Source organism: Stigmatopora nigra, chromosome 8, assembly GCF_051989575.1.
Source record: "Stigmatopora nigra isolate UIUO_SnigA chromosome 8, RoL_Snig_1.1, whole genome shotgun sequence".
In the NCBI taxonomy this organism is placed as follows: Eukaryota; Metazoa; Chordata; class Actinopteri; order Syngnathiformes; family Syngnathidae; genus Stigmatopora; species Stigmatopora nigra.
The window spans coordinates 2,281,767-2,303,587 of record NC_135515.1 but is presented as its reverse complement, the minus strand read 5'-3'; the positions used below and the strand labels follow the sequence as shown (position 1 = coordinate 2,303,587).

At 39.7% G+C, this 21,821-nt stretch overlaps 2 protein-coding genes and 1 long non-coding RNA gene across 5 annotated transcripts; 2 read left to right on the top strand and 1 right to left on the bottom strand.

The window, feature by feature from the left end:
• Nucleotides 1–64: 64 nt before the first annotated feature.
• Nucleotides 65–10,575, top strand: postnb (periostin, osteoblast specific factor b). Its single transcript, XM_077723285.1, has 22 exons — nt 65–232; nt 1,190–1,288; nt 3,223–3,287; nt 3,463–3,620; nt 3,705–3,869; nt 3,949–4,095; nt 4,480–4,621; nt 5,268–5,480; nt 5,679–5,813; nt 6,229–6,377; nt 6,457–6,593; nt 6,722–6,852; nt 6,930–7,060; nt 7,154–7,256; nt 7,356–7,423; nt 7,818–7,863; nt 7,945–7,971; nt 8,678–8,788; nt 8,874–8,921; nt 9,184–9,243; nt 9,323–9,364; nt 10,117–10,575. Exons 1-22 carry the CDS (start codon nt 102–104, stop codon nt 10,143–10,145), a joined length of 2,337 nt encoding a protein of 778 aa, XP_077579411.1. The 5' UTR covers nt 65–101; the 3' UTR covers nt 10,146–10,575.
• Nucleotides 1,138–16,301, bottom strand: LOC144200907 (uncharacterized). The gene is made up of 3 exons (XR_013327218.1): nt 16,170–16,301; nt 11,736–11,889; nt 1,138–1,273 (listed from the first exon to the last, which is right to left on the bottom strand). It is a non-coding gene; the product is annotated as an uncharacterized LOC144200907 (long non-coding RNA).
• Nucleotides 15,957–21,281, top strand: LOC144200903 (spartin-like). Of its 3 annotated transcripts, none has more exons than XM_077723283.1 (8): nt 15,957–16,638; nt 16,981–17,627; nt 17,763–17,960; nt 18,842–18,998; nt 19,057–19,251; nt 19,361–19,519; nt 20,037–20,127; nt 20,213–20,416. In XM_077723283.1, exons 2-8 carry the CDS (start codon nt 16,986–16,988, stop codon nt 20,259–20,261), a joined length of 1,491 nt encoding a protein of 496 aa, XP_077579409.1. In that variant the 5' UTR covers nt 15,957–16,638; nt 16,981–16,985; the 3' UTR covers nt 20,262–20,416. The 3 variants fall into 3 exon arrangements, with proteins under 3 accessions (XP_077579409.1, XP_077579408.1, XP_077579407.1); XM_077723282.1 differs by lacking the exon at nt 20,213–20,416 and adding an exon at nt 20,440–21,281 and having other exon boundaries at nt 15,963–16,642; XM_077723281.1 differs by lacking the exon at nt 20,213–20,416 and adding an exon at nt 20,440–21,281 and having other exon boundaries at nt 15,966–16,638.
• Nucleotides 21,282–21,821: the final 540 nt, after the last annotated feature.

Genomic DNA, 21,821 nt, shown 5'->3' with positions numbered 1-21,821 from the left:
TCAGCGTGGGCGGCCTTATATAAACTCCCACTCCGAGTGGAGTCCTCATCACTTTTGTGTCTGGGAGGTGGTACGCGTTACGCCGCGCAGGAAACCCAAGGATGAAACTCCTCTTCGCCGCCGCCACCTTTGCGCTCTTGGCGCTTTCATCCTTGTTGGATAGCGTGCAAGCGTCTTACTCGCCGTATGACAAGATTGTGGCGCATAGCCGCATTCGGGCCAGGACCCAAGGGTAAGAAATGTACATATATATGGATATACATCTGCAAAAAGGGAAAGATATTCAAAATAAGATTGTTGCAGACATTTCATGGATATTAAAGTTGAAAAGAATTTTGAGATGTAGAGCAATTTTGAGGCCAAATTCTACTATCTATGTTATAGACTATAAATTGAACTTTTTGCATGGTTTGCCTAGGTTGGCGACTCATACTCGTTTGTAACTTTTATGTTTTTTTTTATTTTTGACCAACAACAGCCTGTTTTGTTTTTTTAGTCTATAAGAAAAAAATATATATTACCAATTGGTATTTTGTCCATTTTTTCCCAATAGGACTCTAAACTTGCGGTAGCACGACACACAATCCCACCTATTAGTGACTTGAACGTATATTTGTTCTTGGTTTTAGATTAAATAAGAAAATTGTTCTTCCAAAAATACTACACAGATTTTTTATTATTATTATTATTAGTTTTTTAGATCAGTTAAGCTCAAACTTACAATACACTGTGTTTAATCATTTAAAAAAAATCCTATTTCCTTCCACTTTAGGCCCAATATATGTGCTTTTCAAGGACTAAACTTGCGGTAGCACGACACACAATCCCACCTGTTATTGACTTTAATGTATATTTGTTCTTGGTTGCAGATTAAATAAGAAAAATATCCTTCCAAAAACGCTACACAGATTTGTATTTTTTACATCAGTTTTGCTTACAATATGCTACGTTTAGTCGTATATAGAAAATTCCCATTTCCGACAACTTTAGGCCCAATATGTAAGCTTTACAAAGACTAAACTTGCGGTAGCACGACACAAGATCCCCCCTATTAGTGACTTGAATGTATATTTGTTCTTGGTTGAAGATCAAATAAGAAAATTGTCCTTCCAAAAATCACTTTTACATCATACTTACAATACGTGGAATTTAGTTGTGTAACAAATTCCCATATTTCCTTCCACTTTAGGCCAAATGTATGCGCTTTACAACAAGTCATGGGAACCAGGAAGAAGTACTTCAGCACTTGTCGCAATTGGTACCAAGGCTCCATCTGCGGAAAGAAAGCGTGAGTATTACTTGACATTCTTTTACTACAAAAACCCATCAAAAATGGCTAAAACATTTTTTTCAAAACAGAAATGTTTGTTTTGAATTATTTTTCCAAAATCACCAAGGTTATATTTCACTTTCAAATCATTTTTTTGGGAAGCATTCCACATTTTTCCCCCCAAAAGTTTCCAATGTGGCAAATGTAAAGTAGTTTTAGCAACGCCATTTTCCATGTGTTAGGGATGAAAGGGTTTAACTGTACTTAAAAGAGACGCGCTTGGTAATCTTGGCATTGACATTTTTGGATGGCGCACTCATGTCAATGCGGTGGACCACTGACTCCAGGATGTGGTTCCTAACTGCTGACACGATTCATGACCGGAAAAAGGCCGCCGTTTACTCCAACTCTACAACTTTGCCATTTTTGGCTCTTCAGCACTTTTGACTTCAAACATGGAGTCCAGATTTTTTTGGGGTGGAAGAGACAGTCAGGGCCAATTGCTCTTGTTTGACTTCCAGGGTTTCAACTTGACAACTTTATCGCAAACACTGGCCGGTCTTGTTACGTAAGCAAATACGATCTTGCCAAATCTTCGCTTGCTTGCGACTAGTCATTTGTCTTGGGGTTTTTCGTTTGTCGCTGCCAAGTCATTGATGCCGTCTGGGTATAAACAAACAATGATTTGGCTAACAGTCAACCATTTCTTGCAGTGGTATGAGAATGTATGGTCACAAAAAAATGAAAGTCCAACTACACTGTTCAGGTTTTAGCTGTGCTAAGATATAGGCAAACTACGGCCTGCGGGCCACATCTGGCCCGTGAAGCATTTTAATCCGGCCCGCCAACGTTGTCCAAATGTTTTTTTTTTTACCTAAAGCTGTAGCTAAGTCCACTCTTATTTGTTTTTTGTGTTTTACAGTCCCTCTATCTTTTTTTAAATGACATTTAAATATTTCTTAATACATTCCTTTTTACTTGACTTTGTACTTTATACTTTAATGAGAATTAGTGATGAGTATTTTAATACTTTAGTCGTTTTTTCTGTTTATGTTTCATATGTACTATTAACGGATGCACTTTTTTATTTGTATCGTATCTTGTGCTGACCCATCTGTCAAAATTTTAAAGTCAATGTGGCCCCAGGCCTAAAAGTTTGCCCACCCCTAACCTAGCTTATTGACACTTTACTACACTTTAGCCAAGTACAAATAAATACAGCACTGAGGAATTCTGCTTTAACATTTGGATCTCTACAATGCAGTAAAACCGCCATACTTTTAGATGCTATCAGTCAAACTCCATAAAAGGCTGTTTTTGCTGAGCCATCCCATTTTGCCCACTCGGCATTTCTTCACGCCAAACTGAGGTTAACCAAACGGCGGGCGAACTGATTGTGAATCTTCAAGTGGAGCGCTCGGGTAATTTAAATCCACTGTTTTAATAGTAGCTTCGAACCAGGAGGCACTTTTGGAGCCAGTTGGCAGATCGCACGGCACGGTTGGCTAGCGACAGATCGACCGTTGTCACATTTGGAAAGGGTGACGTCTTAGTCCGTAGCGAGAAAACAAAAAGTCAACCCTTCTTGGCTTAATGTCACTTATTCCAGCCAGAAATCTTGGCATAATTAATGACTCAGACGTAAACGCATATTAAGTTGCTGACTGAATATGCCGATCAAGAATATAGGCAGGACTTAAGGGCTCTTGTTCAGACAAGAGATGGAAAAACATCTCGACATTCGTTTTTTGGCTAGATTAGACTCTTAAAATGGTATATTTACAGATATTAGTAAAAATAACAACAGTATGCTACTGCGAGTCATTGCAAATACAAAGGAACTGAAACATAATATTATGAAATGGCTATAAAAGACATTAGTTTTGTCTCGTTTTAAGGATTTTGCTAGGCATCTGAGTCTCCTATTTTTTTTCCGTTGTTTTTCTTGACAGGATGGTCCTTTACGAGTGTTGCCCGGGGTACATGAAGTTGGACGGAATGCGTGGTTGCCCTGCAGGTTCGTGCTGTCGTAGTCCATTTACAAAAGATTTATTCGCCGAATCCGCCCAACTTTTTTATATGTATCGTATCTTGTGCTGACCCGGCCCATCTGTCAATTTTTTTTAAGTCAATGTGGCCCCCGGACCGAGTAATGAGTACGACTGAAACGCTGAATACTTTTACCCACACAGTGGCCCCAATCGATAACGTATACGGCACACTGGGAATGGTGAAGGCCCTTTCAACCCAAAGATACGCCGAAACCTCCAAACTGAGATCCGAGATCGAAGGATCCGGCTCCTACACCTTCTTCGCGCCAAGTAACGACGCTTGGGACCTTTTGTCCAACGTAAGACTTTATCTTCTACACGTTCCTCACCCCATTGATGAATGTCTGAAAGATCCCCAAGATTTTTTCTGTGTCTTCTAACAGGACATGCGAGCGGCGCTGGTCAGCAACGTCAACGTGGAGTTGTACAACGCCCTGCACTACCACATGGTCAACAAACGTCTCCTTACCAAAGACCTCCGCAATGGGATGACGGTCCAGTCCATGTACAACAACCTGGGTCTGCTCATCAATCACTACCCTAACGGGGTGAGCGCCATTGTCGGAAAAGTCGCCCGTTTGGAGTGGCGCCTTCTCAAGCTGGGGTCTTTTCCCTGTTGCCCACTAGGTGGTGACTGTCAATTGCGCCAGGATCATCCACGGCAACCAGGTGGCTACCAATGGCGTGGTACATGTCATCGATCGCGTGATCAGCGCGGTTGGGAGGACCATCAGGGACGTCATCGAGGTGGAAGACGAACTGTCCACGCTGAATGTGAGTTGAGGTCTTTGTTTTTGCTTCATTTATAGTCTTATCTGTTTTTTTCCATTTGTTTTAGTCCAAAAATATTGCCAAGTCGAGAAAGTTGATCCTGTTATCGATTGAAACAATAGTCGTGTTTGCAAAGTGTCCTCCAGGGTCTTTTTGACGTTGCGTTTTAGCCCGTTAAGATTAGGCAGGCAATAATTACAGTGAGGAGAAGCTTGTGTTTATCGGGCAAATCGTCTTGTTTACATTTGCGGGAAGGCAAGAGTTCAGCGTTATGTAAAGAGGATCGCTCAAACTTCCACGTTAAATAATTCCGGTCACCGTAAAAGGGAATGTTCATGGCGTTCCATCTCGGAGACTGGCAATCCCACGACTGGTTTTTCTGTCCAGGACATTGCGGTGAACTCCGGGTTGCTGGACAAACTGTCTGAGGATGGACATTTCACTCTCTTCGCCCCCACCAATGAGGCTTTTGACAAGCTGGGAGGTGACGTACTGGAAAGGCTCCAGAGCGACAAACAGGTCCTTCAAGGTAAGCTCAATGTTTTCTGGGCATTTTTGTAGCTTAGAGGTCAACGCAAGTAGACGTCGATCATTCCAAATTATCCGGTTCTTCGTTTACTCAGTTTTCTTGTCACGGGTTCAATCAGCACCAATTGGAACCAGCTGAAACCGCCATTTCTGCGTCTAGATTGGCAAGCCAGCCATTAATAACATTTCTTTTCAGGGAATCATGCAAAAATGAGTCTCTGCTTACAAGTTCCACTTGTAATCGTGAATAGAAAGTCCACAGATCAAATAGAAAGTAGTTCCCGTGGTAACCGGATCGCATATTTACACCGACAACCTATTTTTGCAAGGTAGCTGAGCTAAATCCATTGAGGATCTTGTTGTATTATTCGGAAATTGAGAGCAATGTTGTTGTGGTTTGAAGCAACATAAAACATCTTTACTTGGAAGCGCTACTTACACAAAGCAGGCTGGTGAACCTCAAATATTTTATTGGCCGATGATGTCAGATCACTCAATCCCACATAAAGCTAAACAGAACCATGGCGGGATCCCAAGTGGTTATCGACAAGGACCCAAAGGATCCAAGGTTCTTCTGGCTCCTAAGAGCTCCTATTTCTTGACATGTCCATTGGAACCCATTTTTCTTTTCTCCTCCTTCTTTCCAGCTCTTCTAAATTTCCATCTCCTGGACTCGGTGCAATGCTCCGAAGCCATCATGGCCGGTACTTCTTACGAGACCCTGGAGGGCAACAACATTGAAATCGGCTGTGACGGCGAAAGCTTGACAGTCAACGGCATCAAGATGGTACTCAAGAAGGATATTGTCACAACCAATGGCGTCATCCATCTCATTGACAGAGTCCTTATGCCAGACTCAGGTTAGAACTTTATTTCCTGTTCCGCAACTGTGCTTCATTACCATTTATGACTCAAGACTCAAAGACAAAGAATAATTTGTACAATATGTATTCTAACAAAGTCCAAACAGAGGTACAACAAAGAGATCTAGAAAATACACCATGACAATTCCCGTTTATTAGCTTCATTTCACCGTTAGCATCTTTATGCCTCTGAAGCCAAACAGGTGATGGAACTCGTTGGAAGCTCCCAGTCCACTTTCGGTGACATGGTATCCGAGTTGGGTCTATCCGCCGCCATGAGGCCTGAAGCCGAGTACACTCTCCTGGCTCCTCTCAACGTAGCCTTCAACGGTAAGTGCCTAATTCCCTAGTTGTCCAATCAGATATGTCCTCAAAGTCCAGGTTTTCCTACTTAAACTGAAGCTAAATGGAAGTCTCAAGGTTAGGTTTGTTAAACATCCATGTTCAGTCAATGGGGGTCTGGATAGTTTATGGATTTGGAAATAGGCTAAGAGTTTTACACGGGGCCAACACATGGAGCTAACAGAAACCTCATGCTTGTTCTGCAACTTCTTCCCGATGTGGAGACAGGATTTGTAGCTTATTGAACACGGCCCAGTCGCTAAACTTGACATAGTGTTGGAAATAACTCCCAGAATCGGAATGTTCTTCATCCGGACTCAATATAACTTTGCCGAAAATGTAATTTTGCTATTTCTGGTGTCTCGTGCTGAAAGCTGTTTCCATATTTGTTTTCTTACTGGAGATGAGGTCATGTCCATGGATCAGAGGATGCTTAAACTGGTCCTGGAGAACCACATCCTGAACAACAAGATCAGTCTCGGACAGTTGTACAACGGCCAGATGCTGGAAACCATTGGCGGAAAGCTCCTGAGGGTCTTCATCTATCGCACAGTGAGTCCTCCATTAGTCAGACATTGGATTTTTAGATTGAGGTTTAACCTGGACTTCTTGGTCTGTCATTTCTCCACAGGCCGTTTGTATCGAGAACTCCTGCCTGATCCGAGGTAGCAAAGAGGGAAGCAATGGAGCACTCCATCTTATGAAGAACTTCCTCAAACCGGCTGAAGCCTCCATGTATCAGATTCTGAGTGACAAAGGCGGCTTCAAGTAAGAGCAATCTCTATAAATGAAGGTCTATTCTTCTATGGAAAAAGCTCAGCTAACTATAAGAATAGGTAGTCAAATAAAAATTAACAAGTATCTAGTTGTTATGGTGATCGTTCTGTTTCCCACAGGATCTTTTTGTCTCTGATGGAAGATGCCGGTCTGACAGACTTGTTGAAACAAGAAGGAGATTTCACATTATTCGCTCCCACTGACAAGGCATTTGCCGGTTTGACGGACAGAGATTTTGCACTTCTTAAAAGTAAGCCTCCCTCCCCTTCGCACGCCAAACACGTTGCCAGATAAAAACCACCCTCACTTGACACTCTTTCAAATTAGATGACATCAACGTCCTCCGAACTATCCTCCTCTACCACATCAATAACGGTATCTTCATCGGCGGCGGGTTAGAAACCGGCGTTACCAATCTACTCAAGTCCCTGCAAGGCAGTAATCTCCGAGTGATGTTTGTGAGTTAGGTTCCATTTACTTTGGCAAGATTAATTTGTTAAAATGACTTTTAAAAAATGGAGTTTCAGGCTGGCAAACGTTATTTTTTGCAGGCTAACGACACCATGCGAGTCAACTCGGTCCAGATCCCCGAGTCAGACATCATGGCTACCAATGGCGTGGTGCACTTTGTGAACCAACTACTGTACCCCGCCGGTAGGGTTCTAGAATTTCTGTAAAAATCTATGAAGCTCTGTGAGCTTCCTTCTTCGATTTTGTTGGAATTTTAAAGACACTCGTCCTACTTTCGCTCAGATATCCCTGTTGGAAGTCAGGATCTCCTCTCACTACTGAAGAGACTCGTTACATATATGCAAATTAAGGTGAGTTAGCGCCATATTTCCATGTACGAAAACTAGGGTTCCAACTGTTTTAAATCATATTTTGACAGCCTTTTGTTCGCAATGGAAGGGGTTGAGCTCATTTGGTCTATTTTTTAAGACCCAACATGGACCCAAAATTAAGTTTTTGTAAAGCCAATAAAATAACAAATAGCACAGGAACAAAACAAGATAATGTTAAGATAATGAGTTTGTTAATTTTCAATGATTTCAAAAGATTCAATCAATGTAGGCATTCCATTTTTTGGAGGACAAAAAAGTCTGTAAAAATATATAATAATACAATTGTATGGTCATATGTTAGCCCATTTTTGGGAGATGTTTCATGGGTCTACTTATGAAACACTATCATGATTTTCCGTTCGTTTTTTTCCAGTACATTCCAGGCTTCAGATACCAAGAAATCCCTCTGACCTTTTTGAGTAAGTATTAAATCAGTTAAAAGTACATCTCCATTACGGCATTTGCTCATGTTTTTGTGTCTCTGCCTCTTTTTTTAATAGAGAGGGTCATCACACGAGTTGTTGGAGGTATAGTAGCTTTGACAAGTTAGCATCAGCATCATATGATTCCCCATCCAGAAATTCTTAAATACACAAAATGTACATGTTAAACTGACCTATGATGGGACAATTTTTTGGTATTTAAGTATTATTACAAGTAAAATATAATTTCAGTGTCCTTACAGCTTGGGATGATTGTCAATGGTAGCCATTGATTTATTACTTGAAAAGATACACGTAAAAGCATACATATCTTAAAATGTATTTTATATTTTTTCGGACAACTGTACTCTAAATTAGCAAAGACGTGGATAGTGCGATTTGAACCATTTGTAACTTTTCAACAGGCAGTTAACCAGCTACCGGAAAATGTTCAGTCTTACGATTTTGCATGGCAGGCGTCCCACTGCCCCCCAAATTGAGTTTCTGGCCGTCCCGAACAAACGATAAAGAACACGACTGTCAAATGTAATGCACAAAACAGATACCACACGTTTCCCTACTCTATGTTAAACAGATGTGCCCTGTGATGTAATGGTTCTTCCGAGGCGCTCATAGCAAAAAAGGACGATGCGAACAGACAAGATGATTGCGGAAAAATCTAAATCAATTAAAACGGCATGTAAGGATTGAATAATTTGGTGGGGGAATCATATGTTTTGCTGCAGAAAGTCTTCTTATCCAGAAAAAAAATGTCTCTAACTGCGACTTGACATGTTTCGCTTGAGTTTAGCTCCGGAAACCAAAGTAACAAGGGTCATCCAACAAGAACCATCCATCACCAAAGTGACCCGAGTCATTGAAAGTAAACCTGCTATTACTAAAGTCACTAGAGTTGTCTCAGGTTAGTTTTAAAAGTTTTGCAACGATCAATTTCCCAACAAATACTGATTTAATATGCATTTTTGTGTCGCTAACTATGATTCCAGTACCTCAGTCCTCGGTTAGCAGTGGCTCCTCCCACATTTACATGGACGGTCAGTCAAACTATTTAAATGTTGTCAATTCTTTGTAGCGCTATCATAATTTTACACCACCTACCTTCTTTTCTAACCCATGTTCAATTTCATATTTCGATTCGTCACATGATAAACACAATAGGACTCAACTGCCATTTTCCATTAAACCATAGTCCATCACCAGAATTGCTACCCTCGAAGACGTCAACAGTTTCTACTACTTAAAGGCAAAAACCCTTGTCTATGGTCTATAATTATTAAATATTTTCTTCTTCTACAGGCTCCACCATCCAAACCGATGACAATTTTGAGGGCGAGGGAGTTGTCAAAATGTTAAAAGGTGAATTTTAAATAACTTCTTAATATAAAGTTCGCAACGGCCAGACATTGGACCTAAAAATTAACTTGCCTTCACATAGAGAGCAGCTTAAGAAGAAGCTCTTCTTCCCGAAGAGTATCAGGTAACGCCGTGTTTTAGATGGCGAATGCCGTTGCTGTCAAAAAAAAGCTTTTAATCCAGATTGCCTTGCCAGCTTCTTTAATGGCCGTACTTTTAAAACAATAGTCCTAAATGCTATTTTTTTACTGTGGAGGACTATTTTTGCATGTAGTCTGCGTGGCCTGAATTTGAGAATCCGCCATTAGTGTGTTTTGATCTAATATCGAGGGGAAGAAATAAATTCGAGTACATTTTCCGCCTGATTTCAACAATTACAATCATATAAAATGGCCATTTCTAACGAAGCAAGAAAAAAATTAACAAATCTACTTTTGGGCGACGCAGTGTAAAGTGGTTAGCATGAGCGCCCCATAGTTAAATAATCAAGGTTTGAATCCCTTTCCTGCATGTCCCCCCCGTGCCTTCTAATGGAATATTTCATTTTTTTTCCCTTAGGCAAAAACAACTTTTGAGCATCTAAAAATGAATTAAAAGTTATCTGTTAGCTTAGCTGCTCCCTAAACTTGTGTACGTTTGTCTTGTTTTGTCTAAAAATGTGTTTTTTGTTGTTTTTTTAATGTAAGAAGGCATGTTATGGCTTGCGCTGATGTTTATTTAGCATTCTATCAACTCCTTTCTGACATTTCAATCTAATATTAAGAGATATTTCTTTTGTTGGGTTTATTGGCGATACGTCCTTGAAACCTTTCAAAACAGCTTGACTTTGTCAACCAAAATATAATTGGAATAATTGTGTTTTTTGTTTTTTTTTAGCTAGCGCCAGGCAAAGAGGAAGAAACTAAGCCAGCATTATCGGGAAAGAGCGCCATCATCAGGCCAGCCGGGCGTCCAATCGCTTTGAAAGCGACTCGCTGAAGCAAACGTTTGGTAAAAAAAATGGAAATTTTCACTGTACTTTGAACAAATCTCCTCTTAAAGGCTCGCAAATGCAAAGCAAAGAACATTCCGACGTGACTTTAATATGCCATTAGGGTCGCAATAAAGGCAGGGGGGTACAAAAAAAAAAAAATCAAAAATAATCCCTGCTCAATCCTACACTTTTCTATGTTCAAAGCTATGAAACACAAGTAGACGACAAGCGATAAGTGGAATGATGTTTTCTCAAACTTGCTCTTAAACTTTAACTTTAAAGCATTTTTACGTGTCTCCTAACTTTTTCCGACAATGTATCCATCTTAAGATTTCCCTGCTTTCTGTCTTTTTCCCCTAATAAAGTGCATTCTTTGATATAAACACGCCATTTTGTTTCAAAAAGACAGTCGACGACAAAGTATGCCTTAAAAAGGTCATTTTCCAAATCGGACTTTACATAATTTAAAATACAAAAGGTCATTTAGATCAAATTAGTAGTATTAAAATGACTAAAAAAATTGTGATAGCCAGATTGGATAGAAGTGAATTATTTCTTTTTTTGTTTTTCACCAAAAAAGTCAGAAAAAACGGCAAATGGATCAGCAAAAAACTTGGTAAACGGCCATCTTTGAATACTACATCCAAAACAAGTTAAACAACGTTTTAAACACGCTATTTCCGATGTAAAAACCTGTGTCGTAGCGGACGAGGGAAATCCTAGATTTGTAAAAACACTTGATCTGAATTTGATGGAATCCTTCCACATTTTTAACTTTTTAAACGTCCGTCCGTCCGGCAGCTGCTGTTTCAATAAGAAGGAAAGAGAAAACATCTGCTGGACGAAGCGTCATCATTTTGTTTTGGAGAGTTTTGATTTGTTTTTTTTCCGTGCAATTTCTTCCAATAACTGATTGGATCGAGGGATGAAAATTCTGAGGACGTGGCGCCGCAAAACGGGGGCCGCTTAAGTGAAAGCAGGCAGTTTGAAAAGTGGATAACCGTGACTTACCTTATTAATGTTGAATATTGTTGTTATATCACATATTTTGTGTATTTTATTGAACCTAACAGTTAATTTTGGTGAATAAATCTACAACACAGCTTTAACACCCCATTTAAAATGGATCAAAATAGCTCAAATAATCATATTTGATTCATTATGGAATACAAAATACAACAAATTCAACCTAATTTGCTACATTTGTTTCAAAATGTCAGTTTTTACACAGTAAAACTACAACTTAGGCATCATGGAAAGCTCTGGTATAAAAGTACATGTAGTATTTTAAACCCTATTCAAATTTCCTTTGTTTTTTAGCAAGAAAAAGTAAACATAAAACTTTAAAACTACAACTTAGGCATCATGGAAAGCTCTGGTATAAAAGTACATGTAGTATTTTAAACCCTATTCAAATTTCCTTTGTTTTTTAGCAAGAAAAAGTATACATAAAACTCTCAGCCAATGGGATTGAAGTATATTCATAACATGAAATGTCAATTAAAAAGCTTGTCAGTCTTACCTTAGTTTTATCGTCTTCAACTTTTTTTGCCTCGGTAGTAGTTATTTTTTTGAAATATTATCGTCTGACATTTCCTAGGCGATGATACGATAACACATGGAAACATGTCAGCCACGACCTTTCTCCTGAAAATGATGGGTCGCCAAGTCGAAACCTGCAAAATGGACAAAAAAAAAAAAACCCTGATGAGCTTCCAAGTGGCCAAAGTCCAACGCCATGTTCAAAATTGTTTACATGACATCCAAGTGTTAAAAAATTGTATAAGCTGGTGATATAACAACTGCGAAAAAATATTCCCATTGGCGCAATAAGTATATGATAGAATCTTGTCAAAGAATATTAACAATCATTGAATCGAATGAGATCAGGTCATGACCTTAACAAAAAGGTCCTGGAAGTTCATTTTTTTTCCGCGTGGTTAACTTGAATATTTACGGCATTCTTGCATGACACTGGCGTCTTTTCGAGGGTGAATCGTAGCCTTGAGTTAAAAAATAATTCCTTCCATTAGATCACTAAGTGTGGAATGGAATTATGAATGTCAAAATTGATGAGAACATTATCACATGATTTCAAGGATATTTGATGTACTTGATGGATCACCCCTGCAGTCAAATAGTGCTTTTTGTTCAGTTTTTTTTACATTAAAATTGCAGTTGTTTTACAAGGTATTGCAACTTATATCACAATTCTTATCAAGTTAAGAGACATGTGACTATATTCTAATTTCCATGATGTCATTATAATTGTATAATGACAATAAAAGCATTTAATTTAGTAATTCAACCTACTTTGATACAGATTTGGCATAACATAACATAACTGTATTTTAACATATAGATTTTCATTGTTTGGCAATTTAAGATTATTTTTTTTAAAAGCAAATGTTGATCTTAATTTAGCAATCAAAATTGCTCAAAAATATTTTTTTTGTATTTGTTGTTTTAAATTTAAGGAAAAAAATGACCCAAGTTAAAAGCAGCTTAATATTTTAACATGATATATATTTTCATTGTTTGGAAATTTGAGATCAATGACATTTTAATATTTCTTAATATATTCCTTTTTACTTGACTTTGTACTTTATACTTTTTACTTTAATGATGAGTGATGAGTATGTTAATACTTTAGTCAATTTTTTCAGTTTATGTTTCATATGTACTGTTAACGGATGCACTTTTTTATTTGTATCGTATCTTCTGCTGACCCGGACCATCTGACAAATTTTTAAAGTCAATATGGCCCCCGGGCCCAAAAGTTTCCCCACCCCTGGGCTAGCATTAGCATGTTTGACGTCAGTTTTCCTGTAAAACTTTATTAGCATTCTGACAACTGATTTATGGCCTTTTCGCTTTTTGCCCTTCACGTTTAAAGCACCCTGCTTCATATTAGTCGGACTGGATTTGATGTTTTTAACTCAGCTGAGCGCAGACGACGTAGCGCGTGTGTGGAAAACGTGTTTTCCCAGACAAAGAGTCTCGTTTCATCTGGGGCCCGTAAATCAACACTTTAATAAAGTCGTTTTGGGGGCCAAATGTCATCATCTGGATCGAAGAAAGCATACAAATGACATTGAAAATAACCTCATTTTTGCAGGGTAGAATCATTTTGACCTCACTAGGAGCCATACACGTCAAAATCATGGCTGGCGTCGAACCCTCGCACGGAAATATGAGAATTCACTAGCAAATGTCAGTGAAAATAGACAAAACTGATGCTGAACTAGGCCATGTTTTGTGGTAGATTTTTACTGAGCATTTCTCGTGTTGACATTTTTTCAAGTTTTTTTTTTTTCCGGTGCATGTATAAACAATTAATTGCCGGCCACAAATTTTCTTCTGGAAGAAATTTGCCGATGCGGTAAGTAACGTGAGAAGACAAGGTTGGACGCTGGAAAGGAAAATTTTGTTTGCATGTCCATAAGTCACATGACTTTTGTTGCACAAGAGGCACGTGTGTGTGTGAAAGCATCTTTGTGAAATAGGACACTAACCTTGATAGCTTCTGACCTGCTTCAACTTTCTATTAATAATTATAAATATATTTTCTAAATTTCCGTTTTTTTTTTTTTTTTTTTTACCCCAAAAATATTTTCAAAATTTAAGATTTTTTTGTTATAACTGCCACTGTTTACTCTTTTTCATGACAAATAAATAATAGAGAAAGGGAATATTTAGTTTTAAAATAATAAAAAAATAAGAAATATTTAATAATTTTCCCTTAATTAAAAAAATGTCAAAAAATAAAATCTAATATTCAACACAATGTCAAATTAAGAGGCTAAAAAACACAAAACTACACTTTAACATCTACCAATGATTTACAATCTATTGGAAAATCATGCCAATTCATTTTTTGATTAATTATGACATTTAGTTGGCCATAACTTTTACGTAGCCCGTCACAAATATGAATTTGAAACTGAATGGTCGCTGCCAGACCTCCCAGTCAAAATAAATGGCATGTTTATTAGCATTAACGGCACACAAACGCGATCATTCCACTTTGGAAACAATCGTAAATAGATTCCAGCATAAGAAAGCTTATTTTATTGGTCTTGGTTTTTAATTCCATTTATCTTCTCACTCTCTACTGATCCATCCCATAAAGCTGTGCGGTAATATTTATTATGATGATATCACTTCTAAAGTATCAGTATATAAGGTCAACCAAGTTTTACTGCGATATTATTGGAAATGTACGTTTGCTCACTGATGCACGATTTAAGTTGAGTTTTTTATGGTTGGAGTTATAAGACTTTTTGTAAGTTGTTTTGAAAAATGTTTTGCTTTTAGGGAGTGAGCATGTGTGCACAATTATTATTTGTCACTAAATTGAAAACATATTTAGCATCACGCCGTTCCAGATGATAGCAAAGTACTCGTGTCGGGTAATTTGGACAGGCGTCTTCACTTAAGAGGACCCGTGACGACGGTTACGGATGGGAAATTGGAGGGAAAATGGGTACTATTTTGATGTCAATACGAGTTCAAACTCTAACACATGGGTGAGCAAACTTTTGGGCCCGGGCAGGGGCCACATTGACTTTAAAAATGTGACAGATGGTCGGGGTCAGCACAAGATTTGATACATATAAAAAAGTGCATCCGTTAACAGTACATATGAGACATAAACAGAAAAAAGGACTAAAGTATTAACATACTCATCACTCATCATTAAAGTAAAATGTATAAAGTACAAAGTCAAGTAAAAAGGAATGTATTAAGAAATATTAAAATGTCATTTAAAAAAAGATAGAGGGGATGTAAAACACAAAAAAACTAATAAGAGTAGACAGAGCTACTGCCACTGGCTTCCATGTGAAGGCGCCATCTTGAAAAAAAATATTTGGACCACGTCGGTGGGCCGGATTAAATAGCCCAGCGGACCGGATATGGCCCGCAGACCGTAGTTTGGTCTAGAACAAAATAAGGTCCCTTTAGTCATTACTATATATAACAAAAATCACCATAGTGGAGAAGAAAGGTTGCTATTTTGTGTCAGCAGTAAAAAGTAATTCAAAGTCAAAGAAATAATAAAAGGCTTATGCATAGCTTTTGAATGTAAAGGGTTTTTTTGTTTTGTTTTTACAATGGGGAGTTATTACACACAATGAGGATCATAAATAACCTCATGCTCATTATAAGTATACATGATAGCTTCCATCCATAATATTGCGAATATATGAGAGTGATAAATTACTTTATGGAGGAGAATGGAAAACAATGCATTTTTTAAAGAGTTACATTTGGGTTAAAATGTGTTGCCATCTGCAGGCCATAAGCGTCAATACTCACAATTTTTATCAATAGAAATAGAGTTTGAGTTATTTGATAAGGGACAGCACATATTAGGAAACATATTTATATATATTTGTACTTGATAATTTCCATCTTTATTCCCTTGTGATGGTTGACGATAAACGATGACATATACACACAATTAGCAAAGTTTTAGACAGTATTGAGACATATTTTATGAGATGATCAATCAGCATGTAAAAAGTTTTGAACAAGGTGGTCAAGATGATAATAAAAGTAGAATTTTAAGGAGGAAAACAACAACCCGGAAGTAGTCATTTTGAAAGTTCCAGGTGTCACGTTCAAGGCCAATTAATATGAACCCCCAGTTAAAATTAGCGTAGACCGAAAAAGTTCATATTTTGTTGCATTTTGCATTATTGATCATCTATTTTGACAAATGTGGGATCTATAGTTAGTGCGGGTTGTCACGATCCTCGTAATTTAAGGACGATTTTATCACTTAATGTTCGCCTTCACGTTTTTTATATCATTCTGTGTTTTCTTTTGAATCTATCATTTTTAAATAGTTTGGTTGGGTGTTAACGTCGAATTATAAAAGTATAGTGTTGTCCGATGCATCCGATTTAGAAATAGCACGTCGATTGCTTAAAAATAAGGAAAGTTTGCTTACTGCCATCTCGTGGATCAAGCGAGGGAAAATGGAGCGGAAGTGATCTCAGCGTCAATGGCACCAAACAGGAATACACATCCGGTAGACGTTGTTTCAAACATCTTTGCATTCTTCTTCCAGTGCATTAAAACCAACTTCCATTTTCTATCCTAAAAAAATATTTTTTAAATGAACAGTTACATCAATCATATTACATTTTAATAATAATTTTAATATATTTTTGAGCTATGGTGTTGACACTTCTGGTTTGAAACCTTCAAAATAAAATATAAACTCGAGACGGATATTGATTAATAAGTCGCCTCCTGACATCGTTCTGTTGCGTCACACCTACTTTTGAGAGTTGTCGTTGTATCAGGGTCCAAATCTACCCATTTTCACCTCCGTGGAGTGAAAATCGTGAAGGGGATCGATCATTTAACGTCCAAACCTTAGTAGCGGTGTAAGCTAACCGGCAGCTATCTATCTGGTAGGTATGTCAACGCCTTTACAACCTAACTGACGCTAAATATCTGTCATCACAACTGTCATATGATACTATGGAGTAAAAAAGTTGTGCAAATCAATTGCTAATTTGTCATTTTGGTACTTAAATGAAAGCATGTGAAAGAAGAAGGTACCTAGTTTGGAAGTGATGATGATTTTCGAGGTATGCGTCATCATGTCATCAATGAATTATAGTATATGTCAATCAATGGAAAACAGCTATTGTTTTCAGTTGTTTGGCATGACTTGTACAGATAGCTTCATCTAAATTGATGTGACTGGTGTGTTGTTGAAATCCTGTTTTGTAATAAGAATATGATTTCAGAGGGAATGGAAAAAGCCAAAGATGAAGCTTTCAACCACGCCAGACTTGAAGTCATCAAAGATGGCTACGACAGGGGCTTGGAATGCATCAACACGGCGCTGACAGCCGATGAGGCCGGAGACAAACATCGGGCCTTGGAACTCTACAGAAAGGGTCGGAAACATCTCCTTAGGGCCATCAGCGTCCCCTCGCGGGGTGGCGAGTGCGTGGGCGCCTCTTGGGAATCGGCCCGGGAGATGCAGCGCAAAACGCAGGAGACGTTGGACAACATCACCTCGCGCCTGGCCGCGCTGGAGACTGCCGCTCAACTTCCCGTGGTAGACGGGCGAGTTATGGGACCCCCCGGGGATACGCCCGCCTCCGTATCGGATCGGCCTCCCGTCTACACCCCCCAACCGGCCGACGGTCACCTCTCTCTCTCGTATGGGACCGAATCGGGTGAGCGTTCTCTGGTGGGTGATGACTTTTACAGCCGGACCCCCAGCCCACCGGGCGAGGATGCAGAGGAGCTGCTGTGCATCCCGCAAGGGGTGCAGATTTTCTTCGTAACCCCCGACGGCCAAGTGAGCGCCCCCTCGTACCCGGGTTACCTGCGGCTGGTTAAGTTCAGCGAGATGGTAGCTGGGAGACCACCCGCCTTTCTGCAGGTAATGCTAATTTTGTAGGTAATGCTAATTCGGCAGGTAGTAATGTTAATTCGGCAGGTAATGCTAATTCTGCAGGTAATGCTAATTCATGTTTCATTGCTGTTGATGTACCTTTTATGTTAACTTTTTTGGCAGGTGTGTGATTGGCTGTATCCACTCATGTGCGCCAACTCGCCCGTCTTGTTGTGCAACAACGGCGTCTTCATGTTCCCCGATGTGATGGCTCCGGCGCCGGGACACTTTGTGGGCGTGGTTCTATCCAGCGAGTTGCCGGCTGCTGACCGGGAGCTGTTCCAGGATCTGTTGGCTCAGATGACCGAGCTCAGAGTGCAGGTAACAAATCTGTTTGATAATTTAGAGTGGAGAAATTTTTTTAAAAATGTACTGAAAATTGGATTGCATAGACAACATTGACAATTAGCTTTCCAGCGCTAACAGTACCAGTGCTAATACGGCACCACTGCATCATCATCATCATCATCATCATCAGTATTAGCAAGTACGAAGAAATAGTGTACTATGTATTTTGCGAGGTGTGGTTTCAGTTTTTATCAATAGTACCGCATCTTCCGGACTATAAGTCACATTTTTTTCTTAGTTTGGCAAAATACAATAGATGTCCAATCCAATATTGTATTGTAAATTGAATTTTTTAAGATGTTTATGACTAGTATATGTCCAATTCAAAAAGTGGGAGAGTGGCGGGTTTGTGAATTTATTGCCACCCTCCTTTGTTGAATGGATTGGACATTTAGTGCTGTAAGTGACAGCCAAATAGGTTAAAAATGATGTTTGTTCTTACTGGAAAAAATGCAGCCTTCACTGATTAGCTTATCATTAGTAGACATCAATTGATTCTTTGAATATTTTGTTTTCAAAATTGATTTCTAACCATTTCACTCAAGCGACTCTTTGACAGTACAAAAATGTCAGTTGGAAACGTCACCAGCTCTGCCTCAGCATTGTAGGGATTGGAGTATTAAAACTAATGCTCTTATGAGCAATTGTTTAGAAGAAGCAAGCCGTCCTTTCCACGTCTGCAGGAACGGATGCCAAATCGCCAAGTAGGCGTTTTTTCTCTTTCCAAAAGCAGCAGATCAACGATTCTGGGCACTCTTTTGTTTGGAAACAATCACGCCTTTGTGACAAGTGTCACCACAGAAAGATTCCGTCAAAGCGGCGAGATTTGCACCGTCATGTGTGTCTTCCAACAGGACGCGGACGAGGCCTCCGAACATGTCAACCTCGGCAACAAAGTATCCATCGTCACACCTGCTCGGGAGCCAGGTGAGGATGAGGCCAGGGCGACAGCGGAGGACGACAAGAATCTGCCCGAGTGGAGCGAGAAGGTGGCTAGTGGTATTCTAACAGGTGAGTTAGGGAAATGGCGGGGTTTCCCGGGAAATGTTGACGCCCACCGTCTTTGCAGGGGCTTCGTGGCTTAGCTGGGGTCTAGTCAAAGGAGCCGAGTTAACTGGCAAAGCTATCCACAAGGGGGCGTCCAAACTGCGGGAGCACATGACTCCAGAAGACAAGCCGGCGCATGTCAGTCCCACCGTCACTAAAGGGCTGCATGTGGCCAAGCAGGCCACCGGGGGCGCTGTCAAAGTCAGCCAATTTCTAGGTGAGTGGATTTAATTTGCTTGAGAAAAATGGACAATCTTTCGGGTATTTTTTTTGGCTATACTGACACTATAAAAGCTTTCCCAAATAATTCCCACTCTATTTCGCAGTGGACGGCGTGTGCACCGTGGCTGGCTGCGTGGGACGGGAGCTGGCGCCGCACGTCAAGAAGCACGGTGGGAAACTGGTTCCCGAGTCTATGCGCAAAGATAAAGATGGCCGCTCCAACATTGACGGTGCCATGGTGGTGGCTGCCAGTGGTGTGCAAGGTACTAAAACGGACGTTTGGTCGCCCGGACGTTTGGTCGCCCGGACGTTTGGTCGCCCGGACGTTTGGTCGCCCGGACGTTTGGTCGCCCGGACGTTTGGTCGCCCGGACGTTTGGTCGCCCGGACGTTTGGTCGCCCGGACGTTTGGTCGCCCGGACGTTTGGTCGCCCGGACGTTTGGTCGCCCGGATGTTTGGTCGCCCGGACATTTGGTCGCCTGTCAAATGTACTTAGATATTAAACAGTTCTTAAATATTAAGCTCTCTCGCATGAATATACTTTTGAAAGCTGGTTTCAACAGCAAACTCTGGCAACCGACCAAAGAGGACCAAAAGACCGGCGACCAAAAGACCAGCGACCAAACGTCCGGAAGTAGTCTGCTCCTTAAATAGTGTGTTTACAAACACATTCACTTTTTAACTACAGAAATAGCAAACTGACCTTAAACTTATGTTCAGTATGGTTGGCAAAGCAATGCAGTGACTCCAACTCCATTGAAATTGTCCCTTTTTATCCAGGATTCGCCACCATGTGGACAGGCTTTGAAGTGGCGGCGAAGAACATCACAACAAGCGTGGCCTCCGAGACGGTCACTACAGTCAAACACAAGTACGTTTTTAGATAACTGTAACATTAGATGTGTGATTTGTGCCTGGCTCACCTCCTTCCTCGCTGCTTTTGATTTACTTTCCAGATTTAGGGGTCTGCAAAACCTCTTAGACCCCCCTAACAACACCAAGTGATCATTTTAACCACCCAAATAATCGCTTATCCTTTTTGCCATTTGCATGACAAGCCTGGCTGTTTACTAAATACAAAAATCATCCCATCTTTTGCAAATCAATTCCTATCTCTATTTTTTCGCTTGCAATCTTAACAAATACCTCCCTCTTCCTACCCCCCCCCCACCTAATCAAAAAGGTACGGCGCGGCGGCCGGACAAGCCACGGACAACGCGGTCAACTCGGCTATCAATGTGGGCGTGGCCGCTTTCAACATCGACAACTTAGGCGTCAAAGCCGTGGTGAAACGGACGGGCAAGCAGACGGCTAAAGCCATTTTGGAGGACTATAAACTTCAAGATCGAGGGGATAGTACACAGAAACAAGTAGAAAAATCTACTAAATAGTTAAAAAAACAACCAAAAAAAACAACAAACTTGACCAGCATTAACCACTCATGCCTTAAATATTTAGAGTTCTAAAAAAAGTGTGATTAAATACTGTTTCTATTTACTACTTTCATACTTAACTTATTAACTTTAATGTAGACTTGGTGCACTGTGAAGTAAATTAAAGTAATATATATCTATATATATATACATTTCAGATGAATTAAGGCTAAAGCTAAGGAAGAAAAGTTATTTATTTTACAAATACTACGAGTAAAGTTTATTTGAAGTACTGATATGTGCCTAGAACTCATGTTTTGAAGCCATACAAATATTTTTCAAAACCAAAGACCAATAGCTTAAAGTTTTGTTTGAAATGTACAATACTAATTATACAATACTAATGTTTTTTTTTTCAAATGTGCAGTGCTGCTATACTCAAATCATTGGACTCAACAAACTTGAAGTCACGTGGTTGTTAACTTGAAGTTTTGTTTAAACTGACTAATGTGTGAAATGAGGTGTGCTTTATGGCTAATATGCTAATCAGACAATTAGCACATGGATTATGTATTTCTCAGCCGACACTGCATAACCTTGGGCGAATATGTGAATCCTGACATGATGATAATAAAGTATTTTTGCTGCTATATTTTGTGATTTTGTGGTGTTTTTTTTATATGATTAAAAATAAAAATTAAAAATAAAAGTTAGTGACTCTCTACTGCAGTGGGACGGGTTATCATTTACTTTTTTACCCAAATTTTACTTATTTTTTATCCTGGGAGCAAAAAGCCACTCCCAATTCAGGCTATGGTGAACACACACACACACACACACACACACACACACACACACACACACACACACACACACACACACACACACACACACACACACACACACTCTCACACTCACACTCTCTCACATACACTCTCACATTCACACTCTCTCACACACTCTCACATTCACACTCTCACTTCACACATACACACACTCTCATACACTCTCTCACGCACACACACAATCTCACACTCTCACATTAACACACTCACAAACAAACTGGCATACACACACACTCTCACATAAACACACACATGCTCACATAAACACACTCACATACACACACTCTCTCACACTCACACACAAACACACTCACACAAGTCCACCACCGCAATAGCCAAGTAGAAAA

What these genes read in the sequence shown, in the direction of transcription:
- LOC144200903 (XM_077723282.1), top strand. Translation starts at nt 16,986, where the DNA reads ATGGAAAAAGCCAAAGATGAAGCTTTCAACCACGCCAGACTTGAAGTC. An exon ending in GACCACCCGCCTTTCTGCAG is followed by an intron (nt 17,628 to 17,762) that starts GTAATGCTAATT and finishes CTTTTTTGGCAG; the next exon opens with GTGTGTGATTGGCTGTATCC. An exon ending in CAAAGTCAGCCAATTTCTAG is followed by an intron (nt 19,252 to 19,360) that starts GTGAGTGGATTT and finishes TCTATTTCGCAG; the next exon opens with TGGACGGCGTGTGCACCGTG.
- postnb (XM_077723285.1), top strand. Translation starts at nt 102, where the DNA reads ATGAAACTCCTCTTCGCCGCCGCCACCTTTGCGCTCTTGGCGCTTTCA. An exon ending in ACGAACTGTCCACGCTGAAT is followed by an intron (nt 4,096 to 4,479) that starts GTGAGTTGAGGT and finishes TTTTCTGTCCAG; the next exon opens with GACATTGCGGTGAACTCCGG. An exon ending in CATCACACGAGTTGTTGGAG is followed by an intron (nt 7,972 to 8,677) that starts GTATAGTAGCTT and finishes GCTTGAGTTTAG; the next exon opens with CTCCGGAAACCAAAGTAACA.